Source organism: Hyposmocoma kahamanoa, unplaced genomic scaffold (assembly GCF_003589595.1).
Source record: "Hyposmocoma kahamanoa isolate Upper Pololo Valley unplaced genomic scaffold, ASM358959v1 93, whole genome shotgun sequence".
Lineage (NCBI taxonomy): Eukaryota > Metazoa > Arthropoda > Insecta > Lepidoptera > Cosmopterigidae > Hyposmocoma > Hyposmocoma kahamanoa.
In genome coordinates, this window is record NW_020654810.1 from 19074873 (window position 1) to 19091721 (window position 16849).

General features: G+C 35.4%; 1 protein-coding gene across 3 annotated transcripts in view; it reads left to right on the forward strand.

Moving 5' to 3' along the window:
- LOC113237231 (annexin B9-like) overlaps positions 1–16586 on the forward strand; it is a 30516-nt gene extending 13930 nt beyond the window's left edge. For all 3 annotated transcript variants that reach the window (XM_026473585.1, XM_026473589.1, XM_026473586.1), the window contains 5 exons: positions 9007–9086; positions 10951–11023; positions 13200–13373; positions 14218–14399; positions 15921–16586. In XM_026473585.1, the coding sequence (XP_026329370.1) occupies positions 9007–9086; positions 10951–11023; positions 13200–13373; positions 14218–14399; positions 15921–15977 (566 nt within the window). In that variant the 3' untranslated portion in view covers positions 15978–16586. The remainder of the gene's footprint in view (positions 1–9006; positions 9087–10950; positions 11024–13199; positions 13374–14217; positions 14400–15920) is intronic.
- The last annotated feature ends 263 nt before the right edge of the window (positions 16587–16849 follow it).

Sequence of the window (16849 nt, forward strand, 5' to 3'; positions counted from 1 at the left end):
ATCGCAGACCCACTTCACGTAAACGATTTCGGATTGTTTGATCGCTTATTAGCAAGCCTGAGGAGCTGTGGAGCCTCGTAACCAACATCATGGCGGTCATGGTACGATTCCGTCGAGCAGTATTTTGGATATACCGGTCCTGTCTGCGAGTCGTGATGCGAGATCGTCCTCCATGTCGCTCGGCCACGCTGCCCGTCATACGATAGCGCGTCCAGAGGCGACTTATGACGCTCTGTGTAGTGTTAAGAGTGAAAGCCACAGCACGTTGCCTGGAACCAGCTTCCAACATTCCGCCGGCTCGCATCATCACTTCTCGAGTTAAATGATGTCGTCTCTCCATAATAATGTAAATTGTTTCGGTTCCGATGCAGATATTGTAATGATTTTGTCAAAACGCCATAACTCATTTTTATACAAAACCACATTGACAATCGATTTTCTTCTTATTATCGAATTTTAAACAATATTCCTTATTTAAATGTTAAAACTCACTAAAAAGTATCAATAGCGATACAAAAAAGTTAATATAATTAACCCTAATTGCAGCAATACTCTTAAACGTACTTGATCCCTAGACACTTTTGATGTGTGTATTTTAGGAACACTTAGTAACTAAAATGTGGTGCAGCAAGCGAAGTCGATCATAGTTCAATGCAGGTTTTTCCTAAAAGCAAACCGCTGATATTCACATCCTTCCTTGTACGACGCCACCACGTTTACCTTAATTTTTGTAATAGTCTATGTAACTACTCTTCGTACTTGGCCACCTCGCCTTCCTTCCTTCTATGATGTTTGTCATAAAAACATCATGTGTCTTAGGGTGGCCCAAGCATATTTCATATATATATAAAAGCTATTTCCTTAACTCGTGTAAAGTGAACACCATTCAGATTATACGATAATGGTTTACGATATTCCACTTTGCTACTTCAATAACAAGCTGGTACATCTGCAACATCAAGTGCAGACTTCTTTTACCATTACTGTGGCAAGTTTTGTCAGTCCAGTCCTTTGCATCCCTAATCCATGATTTTGACTCCACTTCCTATGTCTCGATTCAGGGGACAATATGGTAATTGAGCTAAAGTTCGAGGAGAAACATCATATGTACACCGAAGTTACAAGCTCGCACCAGTACGACTATCAAGCCGTAAGAGCTTCCTTCGACATACATACACGACGCACAAACTTTAGCAAGCCAAGCGCGGAATTTTATTACCCCAGCCGAAAGTCTTCCCCCGGGCACCAGTTGCAGTGGTCAATATGGAATTCCCTGAATCGTCTCAGGTTCACAAGTTGGCTGTTGGGAGATATTATGGTGAAATGGGGATATATCAAACCGACACAAAAACATTGTGCTTGCGTATCCCCCACACAAAGTATATCTCACTTGCTCTCATGGCAACGAATGGCATAGAGGTGGCTGCTTACTGGGCCAAAGAAATATAACACTAGATTTTTATTGGTTTTTGTCATTCACTCGACAAGAAGTCCTAATGCAGTTCTCTCCTGAACATGTCTTTACTGTGGCCGACTGGAGTCTACAATACTGGTAGAGCTCCTTGTGAAAGAATTCATCCAGCGAAGTACTGTAATGCTAATCGTACAGCTAAATACAATTACTAAAATATATTAATAACGCACACTCTCATAGTCTCGCACTAGAGAAACTCTGTGTCGCGGGTGCCATGGACACACACGTAGACAACACCACCACAATTTACACCCAAACTCAGGAGAGAATTATATGTAGGTCATACAATTATATCTCGCGGCCTGGGAATCGAATCCTGAGAATCGAATCAAACCTCTGCGTGGCAGAACAGCAATTGATCGGCCATGGAGTCAGTTAATACCAGAATATATGAATTTAGAAAAAAGCTGCATTGGCTATAGGCTAAATTGGAAAGAGAAATATATTTGGACACATTATCGACAATATGAAAATGATCACAAATATTTGGTATCATGGACAACAATAAAGGCAATAAAGCCGTAAACACGGAAACGAGATAATACCACAGATATGCTATTTAACACTTCCCTGTAGGAAGTATCTCATTGTACCAAGATCTAGTTGGCAACGACGTCGTATTCCGTGAATCCAGTGTTTCACGCTAATTCCAGTGCCGCTTACTTTATTGCTTGTATCCCTTCTTAGGTTTCTGCTCCTAAATATATTCCGTATTTTTTTGTGATATCAAATTACGGGATGAATAAGTCGTGTGCTTGGTGGTAAGCGATACGCCTATCCATTATAGTTACAATGTCATTCAGAGCTTTAAATTGTGCACACTCTGAGACATAAGTTTACAAAGAAAGAAAAGAAAACAAGAAAGAAGGAAAATAAATTTATTCAGCACAAATACACATGTACGAGTAGAATATTACGATTTTATGACCAAAAGTGTGTTGCACTGAAAATTACCCAACTCAGCAAATACTGCGGCGTAGCCACAGCGCTGGTGGTCAATTCAAAGAATTAAACAAATAAAAGTAAAATAAAATAAAAAATGTGGACGCGAGTGAAATGAGTACATAACATAATTAATCCTGAAATATGAACTGACATATGGCTACTGCGTATTAAGTTCACTCTGTCTTCATGGATTTTGGGTTTCTGGGTGCGTTACACAAATAAAATTACTCCATGCGTGTTTTGTAGCAGTAACATGTGCTCTTTGAGTTTGTTTTTGAAAATATAAACGAAGTATAAACAAGTAGCATACGCCTGTAATTTTCACCTTTGCCCTTCAAAACCGGAACGCAGGAATGCTCACATTATTGCTTGGCGGCAGAAATTGGTGTGTTGGCAAGACTTCTCTGGACAAACTCTTTCACAAGGAGCTCTATTGTGACTATTATACGATTACAGTCATACCGAGAATCGAACCCGGAATTTCCGCATCTACAGTCCTAACCATCCATCGAACCACGTCCTATACAACTTGCGTTTACTTCGGTGTTGTTTTATTCCCCATCACATTTCACAATATCACAAACAATAAAGTAACTATTTAGGCGAAGTAATTACATAATTACGAACATTATATTATGGTTAGTCAATATTCATATTACTACTCGTACACAAGGGAAGGAAGTTTAGTAACTGCGTGACTCACGAAAGTGCTGTGAATAAAACTGGCTGGTAAACAATTCTGTAAGGTAGTTCTATCGCAACATGTTGAGTGTGGTAAATGTAATAATATATATGTTGGGGAAAATTCCTTCTTGACATTAAATTTTAGCTCGTAACCTCTTCTCTTATTCTTAATTTTACAAAAATAAACATGAGTAACGTGTATAAAAAAACAAAATTCTCCCTCTAACTGCTATTAACCTGCCACCATTCTTCCTCTTCATTCTCTCACTCACTCACTCCTCTCCTTCACTGTTATCCTTCTAATAAAGCAATGTTAAAAGAATGAAATACCTCTGAAGACATTGGCGCTGTTTCACGATAAAACGCCGCGATAACAAAAATCTTGCTTGAAGCTTTCTGCGACTGATGGCAAATAATAAAAGGAAACAAAATAGCTATTATCTTATAGATTTCGTCATTTTCTTATTATCACTTCAGGTGCTCATTCTTGTTTTTCAAATAAGGTTGGATTAAGGTATGTACCTAAACTTCCCAACTAGTTTTACAGGTGTTGTTTAACATGTACGTTTATGACTGTAACCCTAAAAAAACAGAAACCCGCCTTTCAAGTTTTTGTAGAATAAAATTATTTTTTCACATTCCAAATAACAAAACAAAATCCCAGAATAAAGTTTGATTAACTTACAAGTCAATGATGCTTCGCAAGCGGAATAGTGACGTAAAAACCAGTCATCTATCCGTTTACGGGGTTATGACGCCATCCGGCCTCTTGCCAAAGCACCCTAGTAAATAGGCTGACGTGGCCTTACGTAACAAAAGTTTTTATTCGCTGACCTTGCTTCGGCGAGTAATCGGCCACTAGGTACACTGAAGATAGCATTATTCATTCTCTAGATATAGCTACTGGTGTCGGTGAGCAAAGGCGTTAAGTTGAATTTGGATTCTCATCACGTTGTTTCTTAGAACATCGAAGTGTAGGGCCGTACTTTTCGGGTGTAATAAAATTTCAGTTTTCATTAATACACGATACATTTCATAATTAATGTATTTGTGAAAACACAGGTTGTGTAGAAGTCGATATGTAACAAAATAAGTTTAGTTTCACTATGTCCGGCCATTGACCTAACATTTTCTTACATAATGTGCTTAACAGACCAAACTTGGTGTAACATGTTTTATTAATAATAATATTACATGGGCGTATGGCGTGCTTACATGGATTTAATAAGCCTGTCATTAATTTAAAGTTAGCGATAGTTTATGTTCTCTAAATGGCATTCGAATACTTTATACCACGTTGGTACGTTGGTATTACCAACGTCAAAGGTGAGGGAAACGGACGGGAGGGAAAACAAAAGGAAAAGGAAATTTGAACAGAAGAGCTAAGATGGGAAGGAATTGATTTAAAATATTTACGTAAATCACGCGAAATTTTTTATAACATTAATAAATAATGAATGAATGTAATAAATTATAATAGAGAAAAAATTAAATGAAATGGACCAAGTCATGATTCCTTAGTACCCACTAAAGATAGAGGCATGACTTGGTCAATTTCAATGGTAATATTTTGCAAAATGTAACTAGATGTCAAAATAATAGTTTGAATAAGGTCAGAACAAATATACCCATGTCAAAAATTAGAGAGTGAAGTTAGAATTTGCCATTTAATAATCTCAGTACAGAGTACTAAAAAAACCGACCACAAAAGTACGTGGAATTACTTATAATCACCATGTTTTATTGAAATCGGTTACCGGGTAGTGCGCAAACCCGGATTCATCTCCTAGTTCGCCACTAAAATATAATAAAAATCGGTTCTCACTTCCCAAAGTATATTTAGAGAGAAAAACACCTTGAATTGGAGAATAGCAAAATCAACCATTAAAATAATTGCTTCTTATAATAAAATTTGGCGCTATTTATAAAAATGAATCTTCATGCATGCAGCCTCTCTTAGAAGTGTATGATTTTCTTCAAAATTAAATGGGACCACTATGGAGATACCCTCTTCCAACAAAAAATCATGAAAATCGGTTCACAAATACCGGAGTTATCGCGTAACATACATACAAAAAAACGTACAGTCGAATTGAGAACCTCCTCCTTTTTTTTAAGTCGGTTAAAAATTTGGACACTATTAAGTACATTTTATTACTCAATAAGTTGTTTAATAGCTTTTTAAATAGTATTCACATGAGCTGTTGGTACGTCATAAAACCGTGGCTTCGGAATGCCTATGCCAACTGTACGTAGTGTCATGTGCATTGATAAGATTATTCGTAGCGATATTAAATTTCAGCTTCCGTCTGAAATAATAGATTAAATCATAAAAAGTTACGTAAAATAGGTTATTGAAAATGAAACTTTTCTTTGGTTATGAAATCGCGAATATTTGTTTCTTCAAACATACTGACGATTCGGGCTCTTGACAAGTCTCGTTAGTTTGTTTGATAAATGCAGCAACTATGTAGGTTTACATGAATCAAGAGGTGACTTACCTGTCATTACGTATACATTTTTCTTGTGCAAATAACATATTTATGTTTGTACCACTTCCCCAGATAAGAAGTCCATAGCGTGATATGCAGAGAACGTGGTTGTCATATTAGTCGTTGTTTATTTACTTTTTAAATAGTATTCACATGAGTTGTTGATACTTCATAGAACTGTGGCAAACTGTACGTAGTGTCATTAGCATTTATAAGATTATTCATAGCGATATTAAATTTCAGCTTCCGTCGGAAATAATAGATTAAATCATTGAAAATGAAACTATTCTTCGAATTTGAAATCGCAAATTTTGTTTTTTTCATTCATGCTAACGATTCAGGCTCTTGACTTAATCCCTTTAATTAGTTTGTATGATAAATGTAGCAACTTTGAAAATCTGACAACTCGACTATAGGTAATAAATTATTTTATAGCAAAAATCTAATGGGTCAAATGTTATAAGCAGTGTTCGGAAATTCGGATGCTTATTTATTTACCTACAATTTGGTGCTCGCTAAATATGGGATGCGCGTTGGAATCGTAAAAATTGTCGAAAATATTCAGTAAAGTATATAATTGAAGAAAAATAAACGCTTAAAAAGTTATTTGTGATGTTATGTAACAAATAAATTATTTTTTGTCATATTTAGAAAGTTGAAAATGTAAAAAAATAAGAAAAAAATTCAATTAGGAAACTAACGTGAGGCTCAGACATCCGAGTAATTCGCGTGTTTATATAAAAATTGTAACATGTCACACCATTCTGACGTTCCGGGATTCAAAAGAAGAGAAAATAAAAAAATATGTTTTTAAGAAGCCGCTTTTTACTTTCATAGCGAATCACGGGAAACAGTGGACTTTTGGTATAAAAGCATCCGAATTTCCGACCACTGGTTATAAGATTATAGCAAATTTTTCTGGGGATTTTTGATTGTAATTATGCTACGTGTGGTGGTTACTTTTTGATATTCCTATGTATGTGTGTATATTATAATAGTAAGTGACGGGAGGAACAAGTCGTGTGCCTAGTGGTTAGCGAATGGTTGGCGACACGCCTGTCCCTAACAGTTCGCCCAGGGAAGTACTGCCACTATACCTATTTCTGCCGCCAAGCAGCTGCTTACTGCGTTCCGGTTTAGAAGAGTGATAAAGCTCTGAATGGCACTGAAACTGTTATGGATTAGCTTGTCGCTTTCCACCAGGCGTACGACTTGTTCGTCCCGACAATTAGTAATTATATTTATAATTTTTATAATTTTGTAGCTCATTTATGTGGCAGGAAAGACAACTTGTATGGAACTTGTCAGTAACAAAATGTTCCACCATAACTGGCGAAACATTTGGCACATAAACAACTGATTTTAATTTTACATAGCTCTGTAATAAACGTAGTGTGAAAAAATTATCTAATTTGTTGTGTTGAAAATCTCGAATGTACCTTTGTTTAACAAAACAAAACATGGACCTTGATCTATAATAATTTTGAGCATACATTTATTTAATCACTTGACTGTTTATTATTTATTTCAAGGACATTGTACGCATCTGTAAAAACCACGTGTCGAATAGAACAGTGCAGACTAGTTCACCGTCTTGACCGAAATGCGAGTTGGGGATGAATTTCACATGGTTGAGAAAAAATAAGCCATGAACCTGTATGCGTTAGTAGCAGTAGCGCTCCGTGTGAAACAGTTCATCCATGGTAGTACCGCCACCTTGCCTATTTCTGCCGCCAAGCAGTAATGTCAGTAATACTGCGTTCCGATTTTGAATGGTAAGGGTGCTGGTGAAATTACAGGCACATGGGACTTGTCAACTTATGTCTCAGGGTGACAGGCGCAGTAGCAGTGCCCCTCAAATCTTTACGACTTAAAGCTCTGAGTGGCACTGCAAGCTGTCTGCAAGCAAGCAAGTGCTGCAAGTGGGCTGCTGCCCAAAATCGTGGGCAGAGAGGGCGCATTTGGAATTTGTTCTTAATTCCATATTTATTACAAATTTCGACGTAAAAAATCTTTTTAGACGGAAAGGAGGCAACTCCACACAATACCTACCTTGCAATCATGCGAATTCTCCATACTAAGGATTACATCAATTGTTCTCGATTACAACAATTAATTAGTTGTAAATAGTTTTTCTTCTCGATTTTGGGCATTAATGGTTTTTAAGCCGATTTAAATTCAAGGGTCGGCGGACTAAAGCAAATAAGTGAAAATCCAACATCATTCATTTAAATTAATACATCTACCGGCTAAAGCACATAAGCCAAATTCATTTGTTACTCCACAAATTTGTAACTTTATTCTAGAGGCGTCTTTTTCAAATTTATCATTCTTTTCACATCTTCCAACACAAAAACATAAAAAAAATAATAATTATATATTAACAAATGACGCACTTTTTTGACGTATGTGCTTTAGTCCGCTGATCCTAGAATTAAGCGCTGGATTAAATAAAACCCGGGCCCTTGCCCGTCTCTGCTCAAACCAGAATAAATAAAAAAAATCATTTCCCAAATTGGTTCTACCGGGAATCTGACCCGGAACCTCCACATCCAACGCCGTTTGACTACCGAAGCCGTCACGGTTTGAGGGCATGAAATGTACTATATTTTTATCACAATTAGCTTAACTATCTGTCATTAAATTGTACCTATAGTATGTTATTTCCATGTCTTAAAAGATATACAAACCGAACGATGAATTTCGATACCAGAAGTATCAATTAACGTAAAGGACATTTTGTCGAAAATGAGTTATATAATATCATTGGATTCGGAAGTTCCCGCTCTATCGATTGGTATTATTAAAATTTAGGAGTGCCCAGTGGTTTAAAATATAGCATGTCCCTTACATTAAAAAACATTAAAAAAAGATGTTTAGATGTGCCTTGCGTTAGTAATATTTTATGTGTAAACAGTCGAGTTTCTATTTCTCTTCCTGCTTACACTATGTGTAATAGAAAATTATACGTAATTCTATTCTGCGCTCGTAACAAAATATCTATGCGTACTTTATACAGCAGTTGTGCCTTTTTACGTTCCGAGGGCAGTATTGTAAAGGATCCTTTACAATCTCTTCCTGCTTATACTATACTCGATGGTTTACACATGAAATATTAGTAACGTAAGGCACAACTAAACATCTCTTTTTAATGTAAGGGACATGCTATATTTTAAACCACTGAGCATTCCTAAATCTTTCGTTTATAACATGAAAGAAGAGGAAACTCTAAGAAACTTTGCTCTAAACACAATCAAAATTGGAGCAGACAGTAAAAAGTTATAGACAGATAAAAAAAAAATCGCTTTTTGACTCCTGAAATACCGTGGTTTGTCCCTTGCATTAATTGATAGTTTTGGTATCGATTTATCTTTATACGTGTTGCTCATACGATATCTTTTTATTTGCCAGTGTACGGAACGTTGCTGGAGGATGACCTGCGTGGTGACACATCTGGAAACTTCAAGAGGCTCATGACGTCATTGTGCATGGTAACGTAATTCCCATATAATAATTTAAATCAACATTAATTCTTACCTGTTTTTAAATACAGATCATAAGTTACAGACCACGTAATAAAATAGCCACTCCAATGAGTTTTATTACGTGGTCTGTAATTGTTGGTGGTAGGTAATTATTGTACCTAGTCTCAAATTAGGAAATCATTGTACTATGAGTACCAGAGCAACATTATTAACTCCTCAGAAGTCCCAGACCAGGGCCAATGAAGAAAAGACAAAAAAAGACTTTGTTGGATAATGCGTATTATTCCACTGAAGAATATAGGGACATGGTCGTGTAATATATGTTGTAATTTATAGAGTATTAGGTATAAATATTATTTTACAGAAATGAATAAATTACATAAACTTTATGCATACAATCATTATATTGACATAATTATTATTATATTATTTAATATGTTCCTACATTATTTCACATAACTACATTAACTGTGTTAAAATTACGTAGTACAAAACTTGTACTGGATATTTGTAATTTTTTGAAATGTAGTATTTATTACTATTTGTAAAGCCTAAAGATAATAAATAAATCTAAATTTAAAGATCTTTTCCCACCGGGACCTCTTCATCTGGCGACCACAGTGGCAATCGCTAGGCCTCAGAAGTCGTCAATATATCAACATATATTTTTTTTTTATAACATCAAGTGGCGGGACGAACAAGTCGTGCGCCTGATGGTAAGCTACACGCTTGACCAAAACAGTTACAGTGCCACTCAGAGCTTTAAGTTGCAAAGATCTGAGGGGCACTACCGCTGCGACCGTCACCCTGAGACATAAGTTGAGAAGTCCATTGTGCTTGTAATTTCACTAGCACCCTTTCCCTTTAAAACCGGAACACAGTAATGCTGACATTACTGCATGGCGGCAGAAATAGGTAAGGTGGCAGTACTACTTGGACGAACTCTTTCACAAGAAGCTCTACTGCTACTAAAATAAAATAGAAATATGAGAATAGGAAAATATGATCTATGCATTACTTATGGTAGGTCAATGCATCTATGTTTGTACATATATGCTATAGGTGTTGACCGATAAGAATATGCACTGTTATTGCTTTAATGTGCCAACGACTGCATAAATGTATGGACTTCAACAGGGATTATAAATCAGTTTTTATCAACATTGTGAGAATGTTTTATGACCAATATTATAATGCCAATATTTTTTTATACGACGTACTATCACATATATATTATATATATAATAGGTTTGTTTGCTATATATAATTATGATTATATATTTATTACATTTCGTCGCCATAGTTTCTCAAACTCGTATCTTGTAAAGAGTGATAATTCAGGAGATGGTAAATTTTCTATTTATTTTAAATTTCTTATCGCGGGGGTTAATTTTGATGCATTACTTTAAGAATAGGTGAAAGACAGTGTGTTAATATGAAGGAAGTATGATGTAAAATCAGCCTGCAAAATTTGTATATACAATACATTTTTTGCATTTCAGTAACTTTGTGCCTTAACATACGAATTTGAGAAAGTAAGGCAACGATTTATGTTGTTAATGCATTATTAATTTAATATTTTGTTTAATTTACCGCATTCGTGAATTTCGTTATCCTCAAAGGTGGACTGGTAGATAATGCTTTTAGCATTAAATCCGCCTTTTGTGTTGTGGTCAATAAAGTTTAATAAATAAATACTACAACATATCTATTTTATAGCATTACAGTTTTCCTGAAATATATTGTAGGCCTGTGCCACCTACCTGGTTAAAGGATATACGTTTTTAGATTCATGTGCTTGTGTTAGCTCTCTCATCCAATCAATTACACCAGTACCAATAAGTACTAATCACTTTGTTATTAATTTCAGGGTAACAGATCTGAAGATTTCCACGTGAACCAAGAGAAAGCGAGGGAAGACGCCAGGAGTCTTCTCCAAGCTGGTATGTCTTCCAGTTATTATGATTCCCACGACTTTAATTTATATTGCTGATTGTTATGATCGCTGCTTGTCAATGTTTTTTTGTACAATCTAATGACGTCACGGTAGTGTCACTTGAACCTTTAAAACTTTTAAATAGATTCTATCAATCATCCGACCCGAGTTAGCTACAACGCCATGTTATGGCATCAAACCGATAAACAACTTTGTTTATGAATTAGTAGATACAAGAATGTAGACTTATTTTAAGGTTGGTCAAAATTCAAACTTTTTTATTTAATTGTGTATTTGGATGCATGTCGTCCACAATAATACCTAATATAAGGGCGGTCCTTCCTATCCCCTGAACAGAGCTGGGGCCACACTCGTGTCAGCAGACGTCTCTGATGTCCCACAGAAACGGGCATAAATAATAACCTCTTATGAAAATGTAAAGTCAGTTAAGATAACCGAATGCATACTAAAGTTTGTAACTGTATAGACACAGAACCAAAATTCTTTGCGAAATAAAATATTATGAATCACTACTTGTGGCGCACAATTTACTGGTGACGTCATTCATTGGACAGCTCTGCTGAAAAGTGACGGAGCTATTGACTTTGATCATTATTGTATTTGGCGTTACTCATGAGTGAGTCAAATGCCCTATTATGAGTTATAGACTTTTCCCTTTCTAAATAGCTACTCCACTCAGAAATGACTCGTTACTCAAGTTTACTTTCTATATGATTTCAACAGAACACCGTTCGTGAGTAATGTACTTTTTTTTTCAATTGAATAAATATTTCGCAACGTAACGAAACACCTAATAATGGTTGGAACACGTTCAAATACACGAGTGACTTCATGGTAAAATTGACATGAATAGTTTTGTGACGAATACATTATAACATATTCAGTTGTTTTATGATAAAAAAAAATATCGTCCCGTTTCAAGAATAGTGGCCTAAACAAAAAATACTTATTTTTTTACTTATTTATTGCTTTATTTATACATTCAGTAAAAAAGTGTAACGTAACCATAGATTTAATATATGTATGTACTAAATCTATGAACGTAACAGTATGCATCACGGCGTTACAGCAATTAAAAGCAAAAAGAAACATGAATTAAAGTAAAAAAAGACAAAAATAAAACAACGTTACTAATCTTATGTCGCACGACGTTTTTATACGTGACACGGCTTCATTACTCTACAAAATCTGCGGATATTGTGGAGTCATCGAGTATATAACCAGAAATAGACACGAAATAAGGCCATCCATCTCTGGCAACTCATCAGTCAAATGGTACTGATATCACTTTTAAATATCAGCGCCAACAACTGATATGTGTGTACGTCTCCGTATATTCCAAAATTATTCTGTATTTATTGTAATAAAGGTAATACCTCCAACTATGGGGGGCTTTTCCATTCGGTGGTGTGGGAAAAACAGCTAAACATCTAATTACAAAAAAAAAAAGGAATCCCATTTCATCGGTAATTAAATATAAAATTATGTAATTTTTCAATTATCGTCCATTAAAACAAGCTCAAGTTAAACTGGTCGATTTGAAGTGAAACAATAGTCGACACCCGTAATTGTTTCGAATTCGGGCTGGCGAATCGGAGCGCAATTGTCGCCGTAATGATATGGCACAATTTTAATTCATTTGTGGTGAAAGTACTAATATAACATTTATTGACCTTCATGAAGGAGGAGTTTTTGCCGAAGAGTGTCGTGTATCGATGTTTCTAAGGTCGATTACCGGACACCCAAGTTAGGTCTCACGTCGCAGTCCATAGCATACGTGTAAATAAATAAATATATAGTGTTTTATTATATTGTTATACTATATATGTATGTATGTCAGTCCTTAAGGCATATATTATATGGGTCATATTGCCTGAATTAAATTACTAAATAAAGTTACAGGCGTTGCATATTACAATTAACCGCTCCGTAGCCGAACGGTTATCATGCTGGACTGCCACGCAGAGGTTTCGGGTTCGATTCCTGGGCCGGGAGAAATATTTGTATGGCCCAAATATATTTGTCTCGTAAGTTTGGGTGTAATTTGTGATCGTCTATGTGTGTGTCCATGGCTCCCGCGATACAGGGTTTCCCTAGTGTGGGACTATGAGTGTGTGTGTTATTATTGTTTATTATTAATTCTTCAAAATATTTCCTCGCAGGTGAGCTGCGCCTTGGCACAGACGAATCGACGTTCAACGCAGTACTATGCTCACGTTCGTTCACGCAGCTTGCGGCCGTCTTCCAGGAATACCAATTCCTTACTGGACACGATATTGATGACGCCATCAAGGCAGAGTTCTCCGGGGATATGGAGAAGGCTTTCAGAGCTATCGGTAAAGGGATTTTTCTCTATCAATTCATATCATAAACTGAAAAAAAAAAATGGTTAAAAGACAAATTGAGCCTTAGAGGTATTCCTGCCACACATTCACGTAATTATACCTAACTTAAAAATTAAAGACGTAGGTGTGTTTTGCTACAGGGTTTCAAATCGTCAGAACTCTCAATTTAAAAACCATAAAAAAACAATGGAAGTGTCTTAAGTCTCGAACTACTCACAGAAACGCTATCGCCAAAACTCACACAATCATTTGTGAAACACTATTATGATTGGTCGTAGTTTCTAATTTAAAAAAGGTGTAACAAATTCTGTACTGTTAATGTAATTTAAACTTTAGGATTGTTGGCATATCGTTGAAAGTTCAATATCTGTTATTGCAAGTTACGACGTTGCAATTTCCATCAACGTTTTGCCATCTAGCGGTCAATAGCTGAACGACGACGAATTCAAGATGTTCGAGGCTTAAGGTTTTTTATTACGATAAACATTTATTTAAATAAAATAAGACTTAACAATGATATGATACACCACCATGGATAATATTACAGATGCGAGTATCACTTTTGCACTCCTAAGTAGCAAAATAAGGCATTTTTTACGACTTTCGAATTTTTGCTCGAGAAAATTGACACGACTATAACGTACAAAACGAAAATGGCGGACAGAGCTCAAGTATGTGGAACTCCATGTACTGTTGGCACATGTGTCACGCCCACTAAGTACTTCTACTGTATTTATTGTTCTGTGTTAGAAACAATGTTCTCTTACTGGGCAATAGGCAATGTTCTAATACTGCTCACAAGTAAATAACTAACAAAAAAAACATTAATTTACAGTGAAAGTGGTCCGCAATAAGCCACTGTACTTCGCGGAGCGCCTCCACAAATCGATGAAGGGACTCGGTACCAACGATCGGCAGCTCATCCGCATTATGGTGACGCGCTGCGAGGTCGACCTTGGGGACATCAGTGACATGTTCCAGTCGAAATACGGCGAAACGCTACAGAGCTGGATTGAGGTAAGTTCATTTTTGAACGGGTTATTATTATGTCCCACTGTAATGCTTGGTGACGACTTCACACATGATGACGCGAAATGATGCTTCACGGCTAAACAAGTGAAGACTGGGTGATTTAAGCGTCAGTGATAATCGAACACTGGACCTGCGTGGGATGGAAATGTTCTTTCAACTAGGCTTTCGTATTATTTCTTCCGATTAAATTTTTAATAAGTAGAACAGTCGATATCAATATCATATAGTATAGTCATCACTAAACCGTCTATGGTCAGGTCAGTGACCTGTTTGTTTATTTTTCCCGTATAATGGATTGAAACGCAGTAGTATAGAGTCATAGACACAGTAATACACATACAGGATAATATATATCAATAGTAATAGAATACAAAGTATCAAAACACTTTGTTGAAACTTCTTACGTCACTTACATAGTGTTCAACATAACATAGATATTGAAAGATTCTACGAACGAAATTGGTCGATAACTTTTTATGCTTAAATAGTTTCACATATCGCACTGCTAACTGCTATTACAAACTATTGCTGGGGTAAAATTAAATTCTCGGCACATCAATACGATTTATTCCCACCTGATCCCCAAAACTTTTCCACCGCCAATTTAAAATTGCAACTGATCCCCTCTTTATTTTGCAACTCCCAACGGATCCCCTCGTTGTAATTGTAAGATAAGTACAGTCAAGAGAAAAAGAAGTTTTCAAATCAAATATTCGTTTATTGAGGAATTATGATCAAATGTAACATTATCATATTTTATTTTATTTTTTATTATCATAGACAATATTTTTTTAAATTTCGTTATATTATTAACATAGACAATATTTTTTTTGTGACAGGTCATTAATATTGCAAATCACAAGTAACATAAATCAGTCTTGACAATATTTAAAATCTAGTTTAATGTTTTGATTATCACATATAATATACATGTTCTTGTTGACTGTACCACAGTACCTACCAAAAATAAACTAGGAAGTACCAGGGAATCAGGTGGGAATAAAATATTAATATTTATTCTTGAATTTGCATTGGGGATCCGATGGGAATAGAAAATAATTTAAAATAAAACTGATCCCGGGGTTGGTTTTAGGGTATCAGATGGGAATAGTAATTAGAATATTGTGAGAAACAATTAAAAGACATCTACTTAATTCAAAATGAGACAAACTTTTTGTCAGTTCTTGACAAAACATTCCTTACATATTTGGCAAGCAGGAAATTGTTTAGAAGACTGTAATAAACTTTAACCTAATACTTAATTTTAATTATCTTTCACGGGAAGTAGGTAATTCGTTTGTCATCAATTCTGAAGGAAAGACATTTTTTAAGTTAATACACTATTTAATATAACAGTGCTATAGTGTTTCATTTAATTTTTAGGAGTTTCAATTAATAAAAGCGTTTTGATATATCACATGTGACTTTATTATACAAAAGGTGTGGTATTAAGCAGTAACAGTTTTTGTATCTTAATGCGGACTATAATTATCCTTTTTTTTCCAGGGCGACTGCTCCGGCCACTACAAGAAGTGTTTACTGGGCCTACTGGGTCTATATTAATACGACTAATACACGGGTCAAATCCACATAAGGTTAAGTCTCATTTGTAACGTTTAAAGTGCTATTATCTTCTAAATATTAAGGTCGGTTTCAAGTGTCTTCTTTTCAATTACTTCAATTCTACTGTTTGTTAAGTCTATGGTTCGATTATAATCTGTCTTTTTTGAAGACGTAGAAAAATGACATTTGTAGTGTTGCCAGGTTTATAAAATTTTAAATAATTATGTGGTTGTTGTCGATAGTTTTGTCGATAGATTGTGAAAGAAGATAAAATTTTGCCAAAAATGACTGAATTGTGAATGTTACGACGCTCTAATGATTACTAATTGCATTATTGCCCTCTTTATACCAATTTTGACAGTTGACCCACTAGTATCGAGATAAATTTTTATTCACATACATTTTAACAAAAACAGGCGGATATGATTATCTATATTGAATTAAAATTAAAAACTTTAAAATACGTCTCCACTTTATATTTTTCATAAACATAATTCTAAATACAGTGTACGTATCTATGTGTGAACTTACGAAAATTGACAATTCAAATGAATTTGGGCTCAGTAATTGGGTGAATAATGAGGACGATTCAAATGAAACAAGTTCGGCTATTTATTCCATAAGCGTGACCAATAATATTCAGTCGATAGTCGATAAAATATTTATCGACTGCAACCACTAGCTGCTTGCAAGCGGACAACATTTTTGCGCAATGAACTGTCATTTTACTCCGTTTTCAAAAATGTCAGACTATATAGAATATTTGATTGGAACCTGCATTGTAGAGAAAATATTACAGAGGAAATGGGATCATCGTCCTTTTTTCAAGTATTTCCTCCCATCCATCCCACCTATAAGGACTGGCAGAAGAT